The sequence below is a fragment of the Triticum urartu genome, chromosome 4A, assembly GCF_056163025.1.
Source record: "Triticum urartu cultivar PI428250 chromosome 4A, HENAU_Tu73, whole genome shotgun sequence".
Classification (NCBI taxonomy): domain Eukaryota; kingdom Viridiplantae; phylum Streptophyta; class Magnoliopsida; order Poales; family Poaceae; genus Triticum; species Triticum urartu.
Window position 1 is genome coordinate 125,338,569 of NC_141876.1, and position 24,599 is coordinate 125,363,167.

A 24,599-nucleotide genomic window follows, 5' to 3' on the forward strand; every position below is an offset into this window, starting at 1 on the left:
GATCAGGTGCCAATAGCAACTTGTAACAGGTTTGTCCATTTGCAATCATCAAGAGACAGGATGCATCATGCAAAGACAGAGCCACATGGCCTGCCTGGAACCCATCACGCACATCATAACATGCATGGGCAACAAAAGATGATAAACCCGTCACTTAAACACATGTTTTTTTTTTATGTAACACATGGTTACTGGGAAATATGCAATTGCAGAAAAAGAAAAAGAAATTGCGGGTAAAAGAAAAGAATAATTGCAATATGAAAAGAGGTGAGCATCAATAGGAATAATTTGACAAATGTCAACCTTGCAGCACTTGTCATGTCAGGAATTCATAATCCTGTTTCAAGACGCAAGAGTTATCATACCTTTCTACTTGAGCAATAAATGATAATCTCCTGAACTGAAATACTAGTGTGGACGAGTGTAACATTAAAAACTCTTATTATACCCCCAAATATGGACAACTTTACACCAAGAATAAACAACTTACACCAAGAGTAAACAATATATATACCATAAAAAAGAATTTCGACAAACCAAATGATTTCATATAGGCTAGAGCTGCCTAGGAAAAATCCATCAAAACTATTTGCAGGAAAGCTGCCCGTTTATCTTCAAAACTGTGACCTGTAAGTAGCCAGAGGCTTGACATACCAGTGCAAAACATCACATGTTCTTTCTTCTGGCCACTCGGTTGGACACCGGCACCATTGACTCAAAGCTTTCATACCCATCATCGAACACCCTGCTGCGACGCTCAAACGCCCTGCTGTGACGTAACAACTGGCTTGCTGAATCATACCCCATGAGTAGATGAAGTGCCGAGTCTGAAACCTTCTTGCTACTTTGTGTGGCAGCAAGGGATGGTCCAGCTCGAGTAGACAAGCTTCTTGTGAAAGATGCTCCACATTCTTCACTTACACTGACGGGATAAGAAGCACTCTCAGTTCTAGCAACTTTTCTGTTGTCAGCCTTGCTTAATTTTTGGGTTAGTTCCTTACTGGCATTTGCATTGGCTTGATTTACAGCAGGAACAGACAATACAATAACCTTGGAGCACTTACCACACTGCATTTTCCCAATCTTTCTTTTTGACATGTAGATATCTGATGGCATTTGAACCAAAAAGAAACAGCTGTTGCAGACGGTATATGGTGAAGCACCTGACAAAGGCCGCAAAATATGCTTTCTCACCACACGCTTCTGTTCCTTGAAGCTTGACTTGAGCGAATCGTGGTCAGGGATTGAGCTACCAGCTTGTGAGGATTGGTAATATGAATTCAACTCCCAAGCATCAAAGTTGTGCGGGATGTGCGCTTGCACATGTCCAAAATGGCAGTGTGCACATGAATGGGGTGGTGAGAAAGGATTTGGCGGGGGGTACCTTGGTGGCTTTCCATGACCATAATAGGAGTCTAGAGTACAAGAACTTGGGATGGAATCAGTATCAACACTTCGAAACTGTTGCTCAACATCATAGGTATTCAGTTGTTGTGGCTGGTATTCCAGGTCTTTCTTCTGATACCTTTTCTCCAAGCCCTTGTTGCTAGAAAGCCTATTTAGCTGATCTCTTAGACCATCCATCTTCTTGAGGCGCTCAAGTTGATCAACAGTCTTGAACTTACTTGATGTTTTTATCGACAAATCCCCTTGACTAGGTGACCCACTTGAGAGAGAACTGGAGGTCCCATCCATTTGTGATTCAATAAAGTTTTGGATTGACCTGAAGTCTTCAGAATCAAGAGAAAGTCCTTGACGAAGTAGACTATCTCTGTACCTGCATGATATCTCTTCTTTTTTCTTAGTGAAGCTAGTTGGGTTGCAATGAATCCTCTCATTTGACAAGCTTGAAAACCCAGCATCAGCTACTGGATTGTCAGCTTGAACACATAGAGTGGTGTTGTCATCTTCCGTACGGCCCTGCTTCTGTTCTTCAGTGCCATCATTGGAAGTTACCTCATGTTGATCAAAAATTTGTCCAGATTTGAGATGTTCGTCATTGAATGAAGAGATGTCCTCTTCACATGCAGTTTCAGTCCCCAGGTACTGTGGATCCTTATCATGCTCATTCTCATGAATTATTTCTGCAACGTCCTTATCTACAACCACGGCATGCTCATTCGCATGAAAGCAGTTGATCTTATTGTCATCTTCAATACAATCATCTTCCTTCTCTTTAGGGCCTTCAGTTGTTAGCTCGTTTTGTTGGAAACTTTGTCCAGATTTGAGATGTCCGTCACCAAAGGAAGAGATGCTTCCTTCACATGGCTTTGCACTTCCAGTGTCCAGGTATTGCGCATCCCTATCAATCTCATTCTCATGAATTGTGTCTGGGCTGTCTGTGTTTGTAAGCACGAAATGCTCATTCCCATGAACACAGACGATCTTATTATCATCTCCAGTCCAACCCTCTTCCAATTCTTTAGTGCCATAAGCTATTAGCTCATTCTTTTCAAAATTTTGTTCAGATTGTACATATTTGCCATCAGCTTCACATGCATTTGCACTTTCATTAACCAGGAATTGTGTATTCTTATCATGCTCCTTCACATGAATTTTCTCTCGAGTGTCTGTGTCTGCAACCCCAATATGATGTTCTGACAGTTCATCTGCATCACTGAAAGCATTTGCACTTTCATTAACCAGGAATTGAGGATCCTTATCATGTTCCTTCACATGAATTTTATCTTGAATGACTTTGTCTGCAACCGCAATATGATGTTCTAACGGTTCTTCTGGATCACTGAAATACCTCTCCAGTTCTTCAATCAATCGACCATGAGGATCACTTCGAGGGCTATCATTCATTTTGCCCCCTGACAAAAACCTTCGGCTACCAATTTGATTATGCAGAGCATCATTAAGCCCATTATTGTCTGCTACATCCAAAAAGTCTTCCTCATCATCACTTAATGATAAAGACCTCTCCAATTCCTCAATCAGATCTTCATAAGATTCAAAACATAAACCCCCATACGGTTGCAACCTCTCCTCTCTCCGAGCCACCATGTTAATGGATTTAGCCCCATCATTCTCATACAATTTGTTTGTCTCAGCTGCCTCATGGCAGTTCATATTTTTATTGCCAGCAGAATTTTTTTGCTCAGACATGCTCTCTATTTCTCCTATCACATTTTTACCGGAATCATCTCCCAGTTCCTCACCTGCGATGCTATGGACAGTTTCAGCTTCGCTGGCAACACTAGCATCGTTTGCATCATCCATAATACAACCCTTTTCCCCATCTGCATCTTCACTTATTTCAACACTCTGTACATTTTCTATTAGTTTCATACTAGAATTAACTGTGGCACCTTTGTCATCTGCCTCTTCGATCATAAACTCGGGGTCTCGGGCATTGCCAACACTTAGGGAACAATTCTCCTCACCGTCAACCTCGCCAGATGCTGCACTCTCTCCAACAGACATAGTCCTTTCTGTGTTAAGATTCTCACCGGAAATGGCATGCTTGCCGACAGAGGAAATATTTCCCTCAACCAAATTTTCACTAGGCTGCATATCAGCAGAGACAACTTTCAGTTCATCGGAACAAATAGACTTGCTGGTCTGAGGGGACCCTTCCAAGCTGTGTGGAAAATTGTTCTGTTCATCGGATACCGAATCAGGCTGAGTTACTTGCGCACCTCGATTTTTCGCTGCATCAAATATTCAACGACTATAAAAAAAGTCTGAAAAATAGAGATACTGCTTAGCCAGGCAAGAAGGATAGATCCTATGATTTATACCTCTAAGAATGGTGCCGCAGCCACCACACTGGTAAACCGGAATGGACGGGTACTCCACGAGAAGCTGGAGGCATTTGGGGCACCTGACGAACCGAAGATTCTGAGCTTCCATGGACATGATCTCCTCACCGCCACAGTATATCGGTTACAGAAGGTAGATGCACTTCAGTGAAAAGGTACCAACATCACCCCCTGATGACAATAATGAACTTCACCACAGTTATCTTCCACTCTCTGGCATCAAAACAATCTATTGTTACAAAGAATGGATACACTAATCAAGGAATAAGGATAATGCAGCAAGGAGGAACTCCACCACAATATATTTTCTTTCCCAGAAAAATAGACATCAGACGATTGTTTTTGATAGATTCATTTAGTCAACAACAGCTAGCTCAAGTTCAAGAATATAGATATATGTATAAAGAGAAAAAAAACGCCACCTGTCGCATCAAAAAACATGGCAGCAAGAAATCACATGGACCACGGATCAACCGAATCGATCAGGGAGCGCTTGCAGATCTAGGAAGGGGAGAAAAAATCTATAGCCGTGCGCAAAGGGAACACGAACCTTGTGCTCGTAAGACCACGGCACCGGAGAAGATCATCTCACGCCGCAATGTCTCGCTCCTCCTCCCGCCTCCCCAGGCGAGAGCGAACTCGGAGGGATCGCAAGGGGGGCGGTGAATCTTGGGCCACGGAGGAGGAGAGAGACGGAGCAAAAGCGAAAGGGGGAAAAGGAAGCTATGGCGTCAGTGATGTCCAGCTGAGCTCAGGGTCGGGCTGTCTGGTGAAAGTTGGAGGAGAGAGAAGGGGGGCGGGGGAGGGAGGAGACCATGGCAGGGGGGGCAAGAGAAAGAGGGGAGACGAGGGGGAGGAAATGGTGGTGTGTGATGCTGTGTTTTGGGGATGAGACAAGGCACGGTGCTGTCTGCTTGGCGGCATGACCACTTGACCACGCCAGTTTACTCGCTGGAAAATGTGTGTTTGTAATTAATTGCACGTGGACAAGTCAAGGGCTCAAAAGGACGCGGGTTTTAAGGGGGCAGCTAATCTAGAGCATCTACAAATCTAAGAGCATCTCTGACTTACCCCGCAAACCGTCATCTAGCAAATTTTGTTTACGATATCCTATAAACAAAATTTACGATAAGGCGGACGCGAAGACAGAACAAATCCCGCAAACATAACCGAAGTTCTACTTGATATTCAGACTAGTACTCCTCCTTCAATGTGCCCGCCCGAGCCGCTGCAGCTTCGTCCCTAGCGGCGGCCGCCTCCTTCGCATCAAACCAGGCGTGCTCGGCCGCCCGAAGGCGCTGGATCGTGAGATCAAAGATCCGATCGAGGTGGTTCAAGCTGCTCCATGCCCGTGCGTCGGCACTGCGGGAGCCGGCGCCACACCTGCGCGCCTGCGCATGGTGCCACTCCTTCACCGGCGAGCGGAGGAAGGAGCTCCCCGATTCACCATTGTTGTGGTGCTTGCGAGGCGGCTCGCCGCCGCGGCCACCCCTTCCATCACCCACGCACGACATCATGGATCTGCTATAGTGGCTGCGCGCAGCGCAAACGGCTGCCGGATGAAAGGGATTTCTTGCTAAAGTAGAGAGGATTTGCGGCGGAGAGGATAAGGGAAATGGCGGATTGATACCCTAAAAGCGGTCAAATCGGTATATGACTGGGATTCGGGGGCGGTTTACGGGCCTCCCATAAAACTTTAAAGGGTCAGGCCGTTTTTAGCGGAACTGTTCGGGCCGTCATTTTCGCCTGTCCCATAAAACCGCCGAAAAACGTGACCCAGCGAGCTTTACGGGATCTGCTAGAGATGCTATAAGGGCATCTCCAAAGCTGACCCGCAAATGTCTCCAGTATATATTCATTTTTCTGTTCATACGTGGTCCGCAAACAAGATGCGGGAGGGAGCCATCCAATGCTAATCACAAAGTATTCGGTTGGGAGAAGAAAAAGTAGGTGAAGACACTGCATGTGGTGGGATAATTGTGGTTTAGTTCCTCTTGGGAGGAGAGAGAGGAGAGGGGGACGATGCATGTGTGGTTGGGAGGAGAGAGAGAGAGAGGAGGGCGACCATGCATGTGATTGGTCAAGTGTGTGTCCGGACTTCGGCAAAGCCCCCATGTTTGTCTCTTGGATACCGGAATCCGTACATCCAGACTGCTAAACGTACATATGCAGGTCCCTGTTGGATGACAAAAGTGGACCAGACACTGTGGTCCGGACATATAGTGGAGGTTTGAGAATCCGCTTTGGAGATGCCCTAGTGGACTTTTTCTATTCATGGGAAGTCTTTTGATGATTGTTTAAGCAATCTTGATCGAGTTTTGCGGAGATGTGAACAAACAAATCTTGTCTTGAATTGGGAGAAGTGTCACTTTATGGTTAATGAAGGCATTGTCTTGGTTCATAAAATTTCTGAAAGAGGTATTGAAGTGGACCAAGCTAAGGTTGATGCAATTGAGAAAATGCCATGTCCCAAAGATATAAAAGTTATTCGTAGTTTCTTAGGTTATGCTGGTTTCTATAGGAGATTTATCAAAGACTTTTCTAAAATTTCCAGGCCTCTTACTAGTCTCTTGCAAAAGGATATCCCTTTTGTTTTTGATGATGATTGTTCAGAAGCCTTTGAAACACTCAGGAAAGCCTTAATTTCTGCACCTATTGTTCAACCACCTGATTGGAACTTACCTTTTGAAATTATGTGTGATGTTAGTGATTATGCTGTTGGTGTTGTTCTAGGACAAAGAGTTGATAAGAAACTGAATGTTATTCATTATGCTAGTAAAACTCTAGACAGTGCTCAAAGAAATTATGCTACTACTGAAAAAGAATTCTTAGCAGTTGTGTTTGCTTGTGATAAATTTAGACCTTATATTGTTGATTCCAAAGTAACTGTTCACACAGACCATGCTGCTATTAAATATCTTATGGAAAAGAAAGATACTAAACCTAGACTCATTCGATGGGTTCTCTTGTTACAAGAATTTGATTTACATATCAATGATAGAAAAGGAGCTGAGAACCCAGTAGCTGATAATTTGTCTAGGCTTGAAAATTTGCCCGATGACCCACTACCTATTGATGATAGTTTTCCTAATGAGCAGTTAGCTGCAATAAATGTTGCTCATAATACTCCTTGGTATGTTGATTATGCTAATTATATTGTTGCTAAATATTTACCACCTAGGTTTGCATACCAACAAAAGAAAACATTCTTCTATGATTTAAGACATTACTTTTGGGATGACCCACATCTTTACAAAGAAGGAGTAGATGATATTATTAGACGTTGTGTACCTGAGCATGAACAGGGACAAATCCTACGCAAATGTCACTCCGAAGCTTATGGAGGACATCATGCTGGAGATAGAACTGTTCACAAGGTATTGCAATCTGGATTTTATTGGCCTACTCTCTTCAAGGATGCCCGTAAGTTCATCTTATCTTGTGATGAATGCCAAAGAATAGGTAATATCGGTAAGCGTCAAGAAATGCCTATGAATTATTCACTTGCTGTTGAACCATTTGATGTTTGGGGAATTGATTATATGGGACCTTTTCCTTCCTCTAAAGGGTATACACATATCTTGGTTGCTGTTGATTATGTTAATAAATGGGTAGAAAATATTCCAACCAGTAGTGCTGATCACAACACCTCTATTAAAATGCTTAAGGAAGTTATTTTCCCAAGGTTTGGAGTCCCTAGATATTTAATGAATGATGGTGGTTCACACTTTATTGATGGTGCTTTCCGTAAAATGCTTGCCAAGTATGATGTTAACCATAGAATAGCATCACCTTATCATCCTCAGTCTAGTGGTCAAGTTGAACTTAGCAATAGAGAAATAAAATTAATTTTGCAAAAGATTGTTAATAGGTCCAGGAAGAATTGGTCTAAGAAATTAGATGATGCACTTTGGGCTTATAGAACAACATATAAAAATCCTATGGGTATGTCTCCATATAAAATGGTTTATGGAAAATCTTGTCATTTGCCTCTTGAGTTAGAACATAAAGCATATTGGGCCATCAAAAGAGCTTAATTATGATTTCAAACATGCCGGTGAAAAGAGGTTATTTGATATTAGCTCTTTAGATAAATGGAGAACCCAAGCTTATGAAAATGCAAAATTATTCAAAGAAAAAGTAAAAAGATGGCATGACAAAAGAATCCAAAAGCGTGATTTTAAAGTAGGAGAATATGTTCTTTTGTACAACTATCGTTTCATATTCTTTGCAGGAAAACTCCTCTCAAAATGGGAAGGCCCCTATGTTATCGAGGAGGTTTACCGATCTGGAGCCATCAAAATAAATAACTTCGAAGGTACTAACCTGAAGGTTGTCAATGGGCAATGAATAAAGCATTATATCTCAGGTACGCCCATTAATGTTGAAAGTAATGTTATCCAAACTTTGACACCGGAAGAATGCACAAAAGAGTCCTTCCGGAACACTCCAGAATCATGAAAATAAGGAGGTACGTGATACGGTAAGTAAATGGACTCCAAAAAATCCGCAAATATATGTTTTATCAGTTTTGGAATATTTAAAATTTTGGAAATAAAGAAACTTGCAGGAAGTGTCCCTTGGTGGGCACAAGACACCAGGGCGCGCCAGGCAGCCTGGTGCGCTCAGGTGGGTTGTGCCCACTTGGGACACCTTCCGTACTTCGTTTTTCTTTCGTATGCTGGTCCTCCAAGATAATATATATATATATACTTCCCGAACCTGTTGATCACCGTATCGCGGAGAAAATCCTTTGTTCTCTTTTCTCGTTGTTTTCTGCGCAGTTCTGGAAATATGTTGTCCCAAGACTCCGACGGAGAGAGCTATGTCTCACATCTCATTGCTGACCCAAAGACCTATGGGGACCTATCCCCTTATGGTCGAACTACAGATGACGAAGAGGATGCTCACTTGATGAAGATCGATGATTCAAGCTCGGAGGAGGAGGATGTCCCTCAACCTCAACCTGGGATATGCACGTGGAATTCAAGAAGTCAAGTCTTCCCAAGAGAGCTAACTGGTCTAAAATCCAATCTATTCATTTTCGTTTTAGGCAGAAATGCAAAGGGGATTTATGTTACAAGATCTTGAAGCTGGAGTTGGAAGTTGATGATTTAAAGGAGGAAATTGCTCTCCTCAACTATAATATGAAAAAGTTGAAGGCACAATTGTCATCATCACCATCATCTTCTTCACCACCAAAAGAGAACTGAGTATCGGGTATGGGCACTCCCCTTGGTATCCTATAAACAAAATTTACGGTAAGGCAGACGAGAAGATAGAACAAATCCCGCAAACATAACCGAAGTTCTACTTGATATTCAGACTAGTACTCCTCCTTCAATGTGCCCGCCCGAGCCGCTGCAGCTTCGTCCCTAGCGGCGGCGGCCTCCTTCGCATCAAACCAGGCGTGCTCGGTCGCCCGAAGGCGCTGGATCGCAAGATCAAAGATCCGGTCAAGGTAGTTCAAGCTGCTCCACGCCCGTGCGTCGGCACTGCGGGAGCCGGCGCCGTGCCTGCGCGCCTGCGCACGGTGCCACTCCTCCACCGGCGGGCGAAGGAAGGAGCTCCCTGACTCACCATTGTTGCGGTGCTTGTGAGGCGGCTCGCCACCGCGGCCACCCCTTCCATCGCCCGCGCACGACATCATGGATCTGCCATAGTGGCTACGCGCAGCACAAACGGCTACCGGAGGAAAGGGATTTCTCGCTAAAGTAGAGAGGATTTGCGGCGGAGAGGATAAGGGAAATGGCGGATGGATACCCTAAAAGCGGTTAAATCGGTATATGAGTGGGATTCGGGGGCGGTTTATGGGCCTCCCATAAAACTTTAAAGGGTCAGGCCGTTTTTAGCGGAACTGTTCGGGCCGTCATTTTCGCGTGTCCCGTAAAACCGCCGAAAAAACGCGGCCCCGCGAGCTTTATGGGATCTGCTAGAGATGCTATAAGGGCATCTCCAAAGCTGACCCACAAATGTCTCCGGTATATATTCATTTTTCTATTCGGACGTGGTCCGCAAACAAGATGCAGGAGGGAGCCATCCAATGCTAATCACAAAGTATTCGGTTGGGAGAAGAAAAAGTAGGTGAAGACATTTCATGTGGTGGGATAATTGTGGTTTAGTTCCTCTTGGGAGGAGAGAGGGGAGAGGGGGACGATGCATGTGTGGTTGGGAGGAGAGAGAGAGAGAAAGAGAGAGAGATAGAGGGCGACCATGCATGTGATTGGTCAAGTGTGTGTCCGGACTTCGGCAAAGCCCCCATGTTTGTCTCTTGGATACCGGAATCCGTACATCCAAACTGCTAAACATACATATACAGGTCCCTGTTGCATGACAAAAGTGGACCAGACACTGTGGTCCGGACATATAGTGGAGGTTTGAGAATCCGCTTTGGAGATGCCCTAGTGGACTTTTCTATTTATGGGAAGTCTTTTTACGATTGTTTAAGCAATCTTGATCGAGTTTTGCGGAGATGTGAACAAACAAATCTTGTCTTGAATTGGGAGAAGTGCCACTTTATGGTTAATGAAGGCATTGTCTTGGGTCATAAAATTTCTAAAAGAGGTATTGAAGTGGACCAAGCTAAGGTTGATGCAATTGAGAAAATGACATGTCCCTAAGATATTAAAGTTATTCGTAGTTTCTTAGGTTATGCTGGTTTCTATAGGAGATTTATCAAAGACTTTTCTAAAATTTCTAGGCCTCTTACTAGTCTCTTGCAAAAGGATATCCCTTTTGTTTTTGATGATGATTGTTCAGAAGCCTTTGAAACACTCAGGAAAGCCTTAATTTCTGCACCTATTGTTCAACCACCTGATTGGAACTTACCTTTTGAAATTATGTGTGATGTTAGTGATTATGCTGTTGGTGTTGTTCTAGGACAAAGAGTTGATAAGAAACTGAATGTTATTCATTATGCTAGTAAAACTCTAGACAGTGCTCAAAGAAATTATGCTACTACTGAAAAAGAATTCTTAGCAGTTGTGTTTGCTTGTGATAAATTTAGACCTTATATTGTTGATTCCAAAGTAACTGTTCACACAGACCATGCTGCTATTAAATATCTTATGGAAAAGAAAGATACTAAACCTAGACTCATTCGATGGGTTCTCTTGTTACAAGAATTTGATTTACATATCAATGATAGAAAAGGAGCTGAGAACCCAGTAGCTGATAATTTGTCTAGGCTTGAAAATTTTCCTGATGACCCACTACCTATTGATGATAGTTTTCCTAATGAGCAGTTAGCTGCAATAAATGTTGCTCATAATACTCCTTGGTATGTTGATTATGCTAATTATATTGTTGCTAAATATTTACCACCTAGGTTTACATACCAACAAAAGAAAACATTCTTCTATGATTTAAGACATTACTTTTGGGATGACCCACATCTTTACAAAGAAGGAGTAGATGATATTATTAGCCGTTGTGTACCTGAGCATGAACAGGGACAAATCCTACGCAAATGTCACTCCGAAGCTTATGGAGGACATCATGCTGGAGATAGAACTGTTCACAAGGTATTGCAATCTGGATTTTATTGGCCTACTCTCTTCAAGGATGCCCGTAGTTCATCTTATCTTGTGATGAATGCCAAAGAATAGGTAATATCGGTAAGCGTCAAGAAATGCCTATGAATTATTCACTTGTTGTTGAACCATTTGATGTTTGGGGAATTGATTATATGGGACCTTTTCCTTCCTCTAAAGGGTATACACATATCTTGGTTGCTGTTGATTATGTTAATAAATGGGTAGAAAATATTCCAACCAGTAGTGCTGATCACAACACCTCTATTAAAATGCTTAAGGAAGTTATTTTCCCAAGGTTTGGAGTCCCTAGATATTTAATGAATGATGGTGGTTCACACTTTATTGATGGTGCTTTCCATAAAATGCTTGCCAAGTATGATGTTAACCATAGAATAGCATCACCTTATCATCCTCAGTCTAGTGGTCAAGTTGAACTTAGCAATAGAGAAATAAAATTAATTTGGCAAAAGATTGTTAATAGGTCCAGGAAGAATTGGTCTAAGAAATTAGATGATGCACTTTGGGCTTATAGAACAACATATAATCCTATGGGTATGTCTCCATATAAAATGGTTTATGGAAAAGCTTGTCATTTGCCTCTTGAGTTAGAACATAAAGCATATTGGGCCATCAAAAGAGCTTAATTATGATTTCAAACATGCCGGTGAAAAGAGGTTATTTGATATTAGCTCTTTAGATAAATGGAGAACCCAAGCTTATGAAAATGCAAAATTATTCAAAGAAAAAGTAAAAAGATGGCATGACAAAAGAATCCAAAAGCGTGATTTTAAAGTAGGAGAATATGTTCTTTTGTACAACTATCGTTTCATATTCTTTGCAGGAAAACTCCTCTCAAAATGGGAAGGCCCCTATGTTATCGAGGAGGTTTACCGATCTGGAGCCATCAAAATAAATAACTTCGAAGGTACTAACCTGAAGGTTGTCAATGGGCAATGAATAAAGCATTATATCTCAGGTACGCCCATTAATGTTGAAAGTAATGTTATCCAAACTTTGACACCGGAAGAATGCACAAAAGAGTCCTTCCGGAACACTCCAGAATCATGAAAATAAGGAGGTACGTGATACGGTAAGTAAATGGACTCCGAAAAATCCGCAAAAATATTTTTTATCAGTTTTGGAATATTTAAAATTTTGGAAATAAAGAAACTTGCAGGAAGCGTCCCTTGGTGGGCACAAGACACCAGGGCGTGCCAGGCAGCCTGGTGCGCTCAGGTGGGTTGTGCCCACTTGGGACACCTTCCGTACTTCGTTTTTCCTTCGTATGCTGGTCCTCCAAGATAATATATATATATATATATATATATATATATATACTTCCCGAACCTGTTGATCACCGTATCGCGGAGAAAATCCTTTGTTCTCTTTTCTCGTTGTTTTCTGCGCAGTTCTGGAAATATGTCGTCCCAAGACTCCGACGGAGAGAGCTATGTCTCACATCTCATTGCTGACCCAAAGACCTATGGGGACCTATCCCCTTATGGTCGAACTACAGATGACGAAGAGGATGCTCACTTGATGAAGATCGATGATTCAAGCTCGGAGGAGGAGGATGTCCCTCAACCTCAACCTGGGATATGCACATGGAATTCAAGAAGTCAAGTCTTCCCAAGAGAGCTAACTGGTCTAAAATCCAATCTATTCATTTTCGTTTTAGGCAGAAATGCAAAGGGGATTTATGTTACAAGATCTTGAAGTTGGAGTTGGAAGTCGATGATTTAAAGGAGGAAATTGCTCTCCTCAACTATAATATGAAAAAGTTGAAGGCACAATTGTCATCATCACCATCATCTTCTTCACCACCAAAAGAGAACTGAGTATCGGGTATGGGCACTCCCCTTGGTATCCTATAAACAAAATTTACGGTAAGGCAGACGCGAAGATAGAACAAATCCCGCAAACATAACCGAAGTTCTACTTGATATTCAGACTAGTACTCCTCCTTCAATGTGCCCGCCCGAGCCGCTGCAGCTTCGTCCCTAGCGGCGGCGGCCTCCTTCGCATCAAACCAGGCGTGCTCGGTCGCCCGAAGGCGCTGGATCGCAAGATCAAAGATCCGGTCAAGGTAGTTCAAGCTGCTCCACGCCCGTGCGTCGGCACTACGGGAGCCGGCGTCGTGCCTGCGCGCCTGCGCACGGTGCCACTCCTCCACCGGCGGGCGGAGGAAGGAGCTCCCTGACTCACCATTGTTGCGGTGCTTGTGAGGCGGCTCGCCACCGCGGCCACCCCTTCCATCGCCCGCGCACGACATCATGGATCTGCCATAGTGGCTACGCGCAGCGCAAACGGCTACCGGAGGAAAGGGATTTCTCGCTAAAGTAGAGAGGATTTGCGGCAGAGAGGATAAGGGAAATGGCGGATGGATACCCTAAAAGCGGTTAAATCGGTATATGAGTGGGATTCGGGGGCGGTTTACGGGCCTCCCATAAAACTTTAAAGGGTCAGGCCGTTTTTAGCGGAACTGTTCGGGCCGTCATTTTCGCGTGTCCCGTAAAACCGCCGAAAAAACGCGGCCCCGCGAGCTTTATGGGATCTGCTAGAGATGCTATAAAGGCATCTCCAAAGCTGACCTGCAAATGTCTCCGGTATATATTCATTTTTCTATTCGGACGTGGTCCGCAGACAAGATGCAGGAGGGAGCCATCCAATGCTAATCACAAAGTATTCGGTTGGGAGAAGAAAAAGTAGGTGAAGACATTTCATGTGGTGGGATAATTGTGGTTTAGTTCCTCTTGGGAGGAGAGAGGGGAGAGGGGGACGATGCATGTGTGGTTGGGAGGAGAGAGAGAGAGAAAGAGAGAGAGATAGAGGGCGACCATGCATGTGATTGGTCAAGTGTGTGTCCGGACTTCCGCAAAGCCCCCATGTTTGTCTCTTGGATACCGGAATCCGTACATCCAAACTGCTAAACATACATATACAGGTCCCTGTTGCATGACAAAAGTGGACCAGACACTGTGGTCCGGACATATAGTGGAGGTTTGAGAATCCGCTTTGGAGATGCCCTAGTGGACTTTTCTATTTATGGGAAGTCTTTTTACGATTGTTTAAGCAATCTTGATCGAGTTTTGCGGAGATGTGAACAAACAAATCTTGTCTTGAATTGGGAGAAGTGCCACTTTATGGTTAATGAAGGCATTGTCTTGGGTCATAAAATTTCTAAAAGAGGTATTGAAGTGGACCAAGCTAAGGTTGATGCAATTGAGAAAATGACATGTCCCTAAGATATTAAAGTTATTCGTAGTTTCTTAGGTTATGCTGGTTTCTATAGGAGATTTATCAAAGACTTTTCTAAAATTTCTAGGCCTCTTACTAGTCTCTTGCAAAAGGATATCGCTTTTGTTTTTGATGATGATTGTTCAGAAGCCTTTGAAACACTCAAGAAAGCCTTAATTTCTGCACCTATTGTTTAACCACCTGATTGGAACTTGCCTTTTGAAATTATGTGTGATGTTAGTGATTATGCTGTTGGTGTTGTTCTAGGACAAAGAGTTGATAAGAAACTGAATGTTATTCATTATGCTAGTAAAACTCTAGACAGTGCTCAAAGAAATTATGCTACTACTGAAAAAGAATTCTTAGCAGTTGTGTTTGCTTGTGATAAATTTAGACCTTATATTGTTGATTCCAAAGTAACTGTTCACACAGACCATGCTGCTATTAAATATCTTATGGAAAAGAAAGATACTAAACCTAGACTCATTCGATGGGTTCTCTTGTTACAAGAATTTGATTTACATATCAATGATAGAAAAGGAGCTGAGAACCCAGTAGCTGATAATTTGTCTAGGCTTGAAAATTTGCCTGATGACCCACTACCTATTGATGATAGTTTTCCTAATGAGCAGTTAGCTGCAATAAATGTTGCTCATAATACTCCTTGGTATGTTGATTATGCTAATTATATTGTTGCTAAATATTTACCACCTAGGTTTACATACCAACAAAAGAAAACATTCTTCTATGATTTAAGACATTACTTTTGGGATGACCCACATCTTTACAAAGAAGGAGTAGATGATATTATTAGACGTTGTGTACCTGAGCATGAACAGGGACAAATCCTACGGAAATGTCACTCCGAAGCTTATGGAGGACATCATGCTGGAGATAGAACTGTTCACAAGGTATTGCAATCTGGATTTTATTGGCCTACTCTCTTCAAGGATGCCCGTAAGTTCATCTTATCTTGTGATGAATGCCAAAGAATATGTAATATCGGTAAGCGTCAAGAAATGCCTATGAATTATTCACTTGCTGTTGAACCATTTGATGTTTGGGGAATTGATTATATGGGACCTTTTCCTTCCTCTAAAGGGTATACACATATCTTGGTTGCTGTTGATTATGTTAATAAATGGGTAGAAAATATTCCAACCAGTAGTGCTGATCACAACACCTCTATTAAAATGCTTAAGGAAGTTATTTTCCCAAGGTTTGGAGTCCCTAGATATTTAATGAATGATGGTGGTTCACACTTTATTGATGGTGCTTTCCGTAAAATGCTTGCCAAGTATGATGTTAACCATAGAATAGCATCACCTTATCATCCTCACTCTAGTGGTCAAGTTGAACTTAGCAATAGAGAAATAAAATTAATTTTGCAAAAAGATTGTTAATAGGTCCAGGAAGAATTGGTCTAAGAAATTAGATGATGCACTTTGGGCTTATAGAACTGAAGGGTTTCGTAGTAATTTCAAAAATTTCCTACGCTCACGCAAGATCATGGTGATGCATAGCAACGAGGGGAGGAGTATGATCTACGTACCTTGTAGATCGACAACGGAAGCGTTTGGTTGATGTAGTCGTACGTCTCCACGGCCCGACCGATCAAGCACCGAAACTACGGCACCTCCGAGTTCTAGCACACGTTCAGCTCGATGACGATCCCCGGACTCCGATCCAGCAAAGTGTCAGGGAAGAGTTCCGTCAGCACAACGGCGTGGTGACGATCTTGATGCACTACTGCAGCAGGGCTTCGCCTAAACTCCGCTACAATATTATCGAGGACTATGGTGGAAGGGGGCACCGCACACGGCTAAGAATATGATCACGTGGATCAACTTGTGTTTCTCTGGGGTGCCCCTGCCTTCGTATATAAAGGACCAAAGGGGGGGTGCGGCCGGCCTAGGAGAGGCGCGCCAGGAGGAGTCCTACTCCCTCTGGGAGTAGGATTCCCCCCCCCCCAATCCTAGTTGGAATAGGATTCGCGGAGGGGGGAAAAGAGAGAGGGAGGCCGGCCCCCTCTCCTTGTCCTATTCGGACCAAGGGAGGGGAGGGGCGCGCGTCCCACTTTGGGCTGCCCCTTCTCTTTTCCACTAAGGCCCATTAAGGCCCATTCAGCTCCCGGGGGGTTCCGGTAACCTCCCGGTACTCCGGTAAAATCCCGATTTCACCCGGAACACTTCCGATATCCAAACATAGGCTTCCAATATATCAATCTTTATGTCTCGACCATTTCGAGACTCCTCGTCATGTCCGTGATCACATCCGGGACTCCGAACAACCTTCGGTACATCAAAACTCATAATAACTGTCATCGTAACCTTAAGCGTGCGGACCCTACGGGTTCGAGAACAATGTAGACATGACTGAGACACGTCTCCGGTCAATAACGAATAGCGGGACCTGGATGCCCATATTGGCTCCTACATATTCTACGAAGATCTTTATAGGTCAGACCGCATAACAACATACGTTGTTCCCTTTGTCATCGGTATGTTACTTGCCCGAGATTCGATCGTCGGTATCCCATACCTAGTTCAATCTCGTTACTGGCAAGTCTCTTTACTCGTTCTGTAATACATCATCCCGCAACTAACTCATTAGTCGCAATGCTTGCAAGGCTTAAGTGATGTGCATTACCGAGAGGGCCCAGAGATACCTCTCAGACAATCGGAGTGACAAAACCTAATCTCGAAATACGCCAACCCAACATGTACCTTTGGAGACACCTGTAGTACTCCTTTATAATCACCCAGTTACGTTGTGATGTTTGGTAGCACCCAAAGTGTTCCTCCGGTAAACGGGAGTTGCATAATCTCATAGTTACAGGAACATGTATAAGTCATGAAGAAAGCAATAGCAACATACTTAAACGATCAAGTGCTAAGCTAACGGAATGGGTCAAGTCAATCAGATCATTCAACTAATGATGTGATCGCGTTAATCAAATAACAACTCTTTGTCCATGGTTAGGAAACATAACCATCTTTGATTAACGAGCTAGTCAAGTAGAGGCATACTAGTGACACTCTGTGTTGTCTATGTATTCACACATGTATTATGTTTCCGATTAATACAATTCTAGCATGAATAATAAACTTTTATCATGACATAAGGAAATAAATAATAACTTTATTATTGCCTCTAGGGCATATTTCCTTCAGTCTCCCACTTGCACTAGAGTCAATAATCTAGATTTACACAGTAACGATTCTAACACCCATGGAGCCATGGTGCTGATCATGTTTTGCTTTTGGAAGAGGCTTAGTCAACGGGTCTGCAACATTCAGATCCGTATGTATCTTGCAAATCTCTATGTCTCCCACCTGGACTAGATCCCGGATGGAATTGAAGCGTCTCTTGATGTGCTTGGTTCTCTTGTGAAATCTGGATTCCTTCGCCAAGGCAATTGCACCAGTATTGTCACAAAAGATTTTCATTGGACCCGATGCACTAGGTACGATACCTAGATCGGATATGAACTCCTTCATCCAGACTCCTTCATTTGCTGCTTCCGAAGCAGCTATGTATTCCGCTTCACACGTAGATCCCGCCACGACACTTTGTTTAGAACTGCACCAACTGACAGCTCCACCGTTTAATGTAAACACGTATCCGGTTTGCGATTTAGAATCGTCCGGATCAGTATCAAAGCTTGCATCAACGTAACCGTTTATGATGAGCTCTTTGTCACCTCCATATATGAGAAACATATCCTTAGTCCTTTTCAGGTACTTCAGGATGTTCTTGACCGCTGTCCAGTGATCCACTCCTGGATTACTTTGGTACCTCCCTGCTAGACTTATAGCAAGGCACACATCAGGTCTGGTACACAACATTGCATACAAGATAGAGCCTATGGCTGAAGCATAGGGAACATCTTTCATCTTCTCTCTATCTTCTGCAGTGGTCGGGCATTGAGTCTTACTCAACTTCACACCTTGTAACACAGGCAAGAACCCTTTCTTTGCTTGATCCATTTTGAACTTCTTCAAAATCTTGTCAAGGTATGTGCTTTGTGAAAGTCCAATTAAACGTCTCGATCTATCTCTATAGATCTTTATGCCTAATATGTAAGCAGCTTCACCGAGGTCTTTCATTGAAAAACTCTTATTCAAGTATCCTTTTATGCTATCCAGAAATTCTATATCATTTCCAATCAGTAATATGTCATCCACATATAATATCAGAAATGCTACAGAGCTCCCACTCACTTTCTTGTAAATACAGGCTTCTCCAAAAGTCTGTATAAAACCAAATGCTTTGATCACACTATCAAAGCGTTTATTCCAACTCCGAGAGGCTTGCACCAGTCCATAAATGGATCGCTGGAGCTTGCACACTTTGTTAGCTCCCTTTGGATCGACAAAACCTTCCGGTTGCATCATATACAACTCTTCTTCCAGAAATCCATTCAGGAATGCAGTTTTGACATCCATCTGCCAAATTTCATAATCATAAAATGCTGCAACTGCTAACGTGATTCGGACAGACTTAAGCATCGCTACGGGTGAGAAGGTCTCATCGTAGTCAATCCCTTGAACTTGCCGAAACCCTTTTGCAACAAGTTGAGCTTTGTAGACAGTAATATTACCATCGGTGTTAGTCTTCTTCTTGAAGATCCATTTATTCTCAATTGCTTGCCGATCATTGGGCAAGTCAACCAAAGTCCACACTTTGTTCTCATACATGGATCCCATCTCAGATTTCATGGCTTCAAGCCATTTTGCGGAATCTGGGCTCACCATCGCTTCTTCATAGTTCGTAGGTTCATCATGATCTAATAGCATGACTTCCAGAACAGGATTACCGTACCACTCTAGTGCGGATCTTACTCTGGTTGATCTACGAGGTTCAGTAGTATCTTGTTCTGAAGTTTCATGATCATCATCATTAGCTTCCTCACTAATTGGTGTAGGTGTCATAGAAACAGTTTTCTGTGATGCACTACTTTCCAACAAGGGAGCAGGTACAGTTACCTCGTCAAGTTCTACTTTCCTCCCACTCACTTCTTTTGAGAGAAACTCCTTCTCTAGAAAGTTTCCGAACTTAGCAACAAAAGTCTTGCCTTCGGATCTGTGATAGAAGGTGTATCCAATAGTCTCCTTTGGATATCCTATGAAGACACATTTCTCCGATTTGGGTTCGAGCTTATCAGGTTGAAGTTTTTTCACATAAGCATCGCAGCCCCAAACTTTCAGAAATGACAACTTTGGTTTCTTGCCAAACCATAGTTCATAAGGCGTCGTCTCAACGGATTTTGATGGTGCCCTATTTAACGTGAATGCGGCCGTCTCTAAAGCATAACCCCAAAACGATAGCGGTAAATCTGTAAGAGACATCATAGATCGCACCATATCTAGTAAAGTACGATTACGACGTTCGGACACACCATTACGCTGTGGTGTTCCGGGTGGCGTGAGTTGCGAAACTATTCCGTATTGTTTCAAATGTACACCAAACTCGTAACTCAAATATTCTCCTCCACGATCAGATCGTAGAAACTTTATTTTCTTGTTACGATGATTTTCAACTTCACTTTGAAATTCTTTGAACTTTTCAAACGTTTCAGACTTATGTTTCATTAAGTAGATATACCCATATCTGCTTAAGTCATCTGTGAAGGTGAGAAAATAACGATATCCGCCACGAGCCTCAATATTCATCGGACCACATACATCTGTATGTATGATTTCCAGCAAATCTATTGCTCTCTCCATAGTACCGGAGAACGGCGTTTTAATCACTTGCCCATAAGGCACGGTTCGCAAGTACCAAGTGATTCATAATCAAGTGGTTCCAAAAGTCCATCAGTATGGAGTTTCTTCATGCGCTTTACACCGATATGACCTAAACGACAGTGCCACAAATAAGTTGCACTATCATTATCAACTCTGCATCTTTTGGTTTCAACACTATGAATATGTGTGTTACTACTATCGAGATTCAATAAGAATAGACCACTCTTCAAGGGTGCATGACCATAAAAGATATTACTCATATAAATAGAACAACCATTATTCTCTGATTTAAATGAATAACCGTCTCGCATCAAACAAGATCCAGATATAATGTTCATGCTCAACGCTGGCACCAAATAACAATTATTTAGGTCTAATATTAATCCCGAAGGTAGATGTAGAGGTAGCGTGCCGACCGCGATCACATCGACTTTGGAACCATTTCCCACGCGCATCGTCACCTCGTCCTTAGCCAATCTTCGCTTAATCCGTAGCCCCTGTTTCCAGTTGCAAATATTAGCAACAGAACCAGTATCAAATACCCAGGTGCTACTGCGAGCATTAGTAAGGTACACATCAATAACATGTATATCACATATACCTTTGTTCACCTTGCCATCCTTCTTATCCGCCAAATACTTGGGACAGTTCCGCTTCCAGTGACCAGTCTGCTTGCAGTAGAAGCACTCAGTTTCAGGCTTAGGTCCGGACTTGGGTTTCTTCTCTTGAGCAGCAACTTGCTTGCTGTCCTTCTTGAAGTTCCCCTTCTTCTTCCCTTTGCCCTTTTTCTTGAAACTAGTGGTCTTGTTGACCATCAACACTTGATGCTCCTTTTTGATTTCTACCTCCGCAGCTTTCAGCATTGCGAAGAGCTCGGGAATGGTCTTATTCATCCCTTGCATATTATAGTTCATCACGAAGCTCTTGTAGCTTGGTGGCAGTGATTGGAGAATTCTGTCAATGACGCGATCATCTGGGAGATTAACTCCCATCTGAATCAAGTGATTATTATACCCAGACATTTTGAGTATATGCTCACTGACAGAACTGTTCTCCTCCATCTTGCAGCTATAGAACTTATTGGAGACTTCATATCTCTCAATCCGAGCATTTGCTTGAAATATTAACTTCAACTCCTGGAACATCTCATATGCTCCATGACGTTCAAAACGTCGTTGAAGTCCCGGTTCTAAGCCGTAAAGCATGGCACACTGAAATATCGAGTAGTCATCAGCTTTGCTCTGCCAGACGTTCACAACATCAGGTGTTGCTCCAGCAGCAGGCCTGGCACCCAGCGGTGCTTCCAGGACGTAATTCTTCTGTGCAGCAATGAGGATAATCCTCAAGTTACGGACCCAGTCCGTGTAATTGCTACCATCATCTTTCAACATTGCTTTCTCAAGGAACGCATTAAAATTCAACGGAACAACAGCACGGGCCATTTATCTACAATCATACATAAACAAGCAAGATACTATCAGGTACTAAGTTCATGATAAATTTAGGTTCAATTAATCATATTACTTAAAGAACTCCCACTTAGATAGACATCCCTCTAATCCTCTAAGTGATTACGTGATCCAAATCAACTAAACCATGTCCGATCATCACGTGAGATGGAGTAGTTTCATTGGTGAACATCACTATGTTGATCATATCTACTATATGATTCACGCTCGACCTTTCGGTCTCCGTGTTCCGAGGCCATATCTGTATATGCTTGGCTCGTCAAGTATAACCTGAGTATTCCGCGTGTGCAACTGTTTTGCACCCGTTGTATTTGAACGTAGAGCCTATCACACCCGATCATCACGTGGTGTCTCAGCACGAAGAACTTTCGCAACGGTGCATACTTAGGGAGAACACTTCTTGATAATTTAGTGAGAGAGCATCTTATAATGCTACCGTCAATCAAAGCAAGATAAGATGCATAAAAGATAAACACCACATGCAATCAATATAAGTGATATGATATGGCCATCATCATCTTGTGCTTGTGATCTCCATCTCCTAAACACCGTCATGATCACCATCGTAGCATCATGACTTGACCATATCACATCACAACATGCCCTGCAAAAACAAGTTAGACGTCCTCTACTTTGTTGTTGCATGTTTTTACGTGGCTGCTACGGGCTTAAGCAAGAACCAATCTTACCTACGCATCAAAACCACAACGATAGTTTGTCAAGTTGGTGCTGTTTTAACCTTCGCAAGGACCGGGCGTAGCCACACTCAGTTCAACTAAAGTTGGAGAAACTGTCACCCGCAAGCCACCTATGTGCAAAGCACGTCGGGAGAACCGGTCTCGCGTAAGCGTACGCGTAATGTCGGTCCGGGCCGCTTCATCCAACAATACCGCCGAACCAAAGTATGACATGCTGGTAAGCGGTATGACTTATATCACCCACAACTCACTTGTGTTCTACTCGTGCATATAACATCAACATATAAAACCTAGGCTCGGATGCCACTGAAGGGTTTCGTAGTAATTTCAAAAATTTCCTACGCTCACGCAAGATCATGGTGATGCATAGCAACGAGGGGGGGGGAGTATGATCTACGTACCTTGTAGATCGACAACGGAAGCGTTTGGTTGATGTAGTCGTACGTCTCCACGGCCCGACCGATCAAGCACCGAAACTACGGCACCTCCGAGTTCTAGCACACGTTCAGCTCGATGACGATCCCCGGACTCCGATCCAGCAAAGTGTCGGGGAAGAGTTCCGTCAGCACGATGGCGTGGTGACGATCTTGATGCACTACTGCAGCAGGGCTTCGCCTAAACTTCGCTACAATATTATCGAGGACTATGGTGGAAGGGGGCACCGCACACGGCTAAGAATATGATCACGTGGATCAACTTGTGTTTCTCTAGGGTGCCCCTGCCTCCGTATATAAAGGACCAAAGGGGGGGTGCGGCCGGCCTAGGAGAGGCGCGCCAGGAGGAGTCCTACTCCCTCTGGGAGTAGGATTCCCCTCCCCCAATCCTAGTTGGAATAGGATTCGCGGAGGGGGGAAAAGAGAGAGGGAGGCCGGCCCCCTCTCCTTGTCCTATTCGGACCAAGGGAGGGGAGGGGCGCGCGGCCCACTTTGGGCTGCCCCTTCTCTTTTCCACTAAGGCCCATTAAGGCCCATTCAGCTCCTGGGGGGTTCCGGTAACCTCCCGGTACTCCGGTAAAATCCCGATTTCACCCGGAACACTTCCGATATCCAAACTGTTGGAAATATGCCCTAGAGGCAATAATAAAAGCATTATTATTATATTTCCTTGTTCATGATAATTGTCTTTATTCATGCTATAATTGAGTTATCCGGAAATCGTAATACATGTGTGAATAACAGACACCAACATGTCCCTAGTAAGCCTCTAGTTGACTTGCTCGTTGATCAACAGATAGTCATGGTTTCCTGACTATGGACATTGGATGTCATTGATAACGAGATCACATCATTAGGAGAATGATGTGATGGACAAGACCCAATCCTAAACATAGCACAAGATCGTATAGTTCGTTTGCTAGAGTTTTCCAATGTCAAAGTATCTTTTCCTTAGACCATGAGATCGTGTAACTCCCGGATACCGTAGGAGTGCTTTGGGTATACCAAACATCACAACGTAACTGGGTGACTATAAAGGTAGACTACGGGTATCTCCGAAAGTGTCTGTTGGGTTGACATGGATCAAGACTGGGATTTGTCACTCCGTATGACGGAGAGGTATCACTAGGCCCACTCGGTAATGCATCATCATAATGAGCTCAAAGTGACCAAGTGTCTGGTCACGGGATCATGCATTACGGTACGAGTAAAGTGACTTGCCGGTAACGAGATTGAACGAGGTATTGGGATACCGAGGATTGAATCTCGGGCAAGTAACATATCGATTGACAAAGGGAATTGCATACGGGGTTGATTGAATCCTCGACATCGTGGTTCATCCGATGAGATCATCGTGGAGCATGTGGGAGCCAACATGGGTATCCAGATCCCGCTGTTGGTTATTGACCTGAGAGTCGTCTCGGTCATGTCTGCTTGTCTCCCGAACCCGTAGGGTCTACACACTTAAGGTTCGGTGACGCTAGGGTTGTGAAGATATGTATATGCAGTAACCCGAATATTGTTCGGGGTCCCGGATGAGATCCCGGACGTCACGAGGAGTTCCGGAATGGTCCGGAGGTAAAGAATTATATATAGGAAGTGCTGTTTCGGCCATCGGGACAAGTTTCGGGGTCACCGGTATTGTACCGGGACCACCGGAAGGGTCCCGGGGGTCCACCGGGTGGGGCCACCTATCCCGGGGGGCCCCA

General features: G+C 43.5%; 1 protein-coding gene across 2 annotated transcripts; it reads right to left on the reverse strand.

Annotated features, from left to right (window-relative positions):
- Positions 1-424: 424 nt before the first annotated feature.
- Positions 425-4,609, reverse strand: LOC125545312 (uncharacterized). 2 transcript variants are annotated; one of them, XM_048709214.2, is made up of 3 exons: positions 4,318-4,609; positions 3,747-3,938; positions 425-3,656 (listed from the first exon to the last, which is right to left on the reverse strand). In XM_048709214.2, the coding sequence occupies exons 2-3, from the start codon at positions 3,862-3,864 to the stop codon at positions 667-669; spliced, it is 3,108 nt and encodes a 1,035-aa protein (XP_048565171.2). In that variant the 5' UTR covers positions 3,865-3,938; positions 4,318-4,609; the 3' UTR covers positions 425-666. The 2 variants fall into 2 exon arrangements, with proteins under 2 accessions (XP_048565171.2, XP_048565170.2); XM_048709213.2 differs by having other exon boundaries at positions 3,747-3,980.
- Between the last annotated feature and the right edge of the window lie 19,990 nt (positions 4,610-24,599).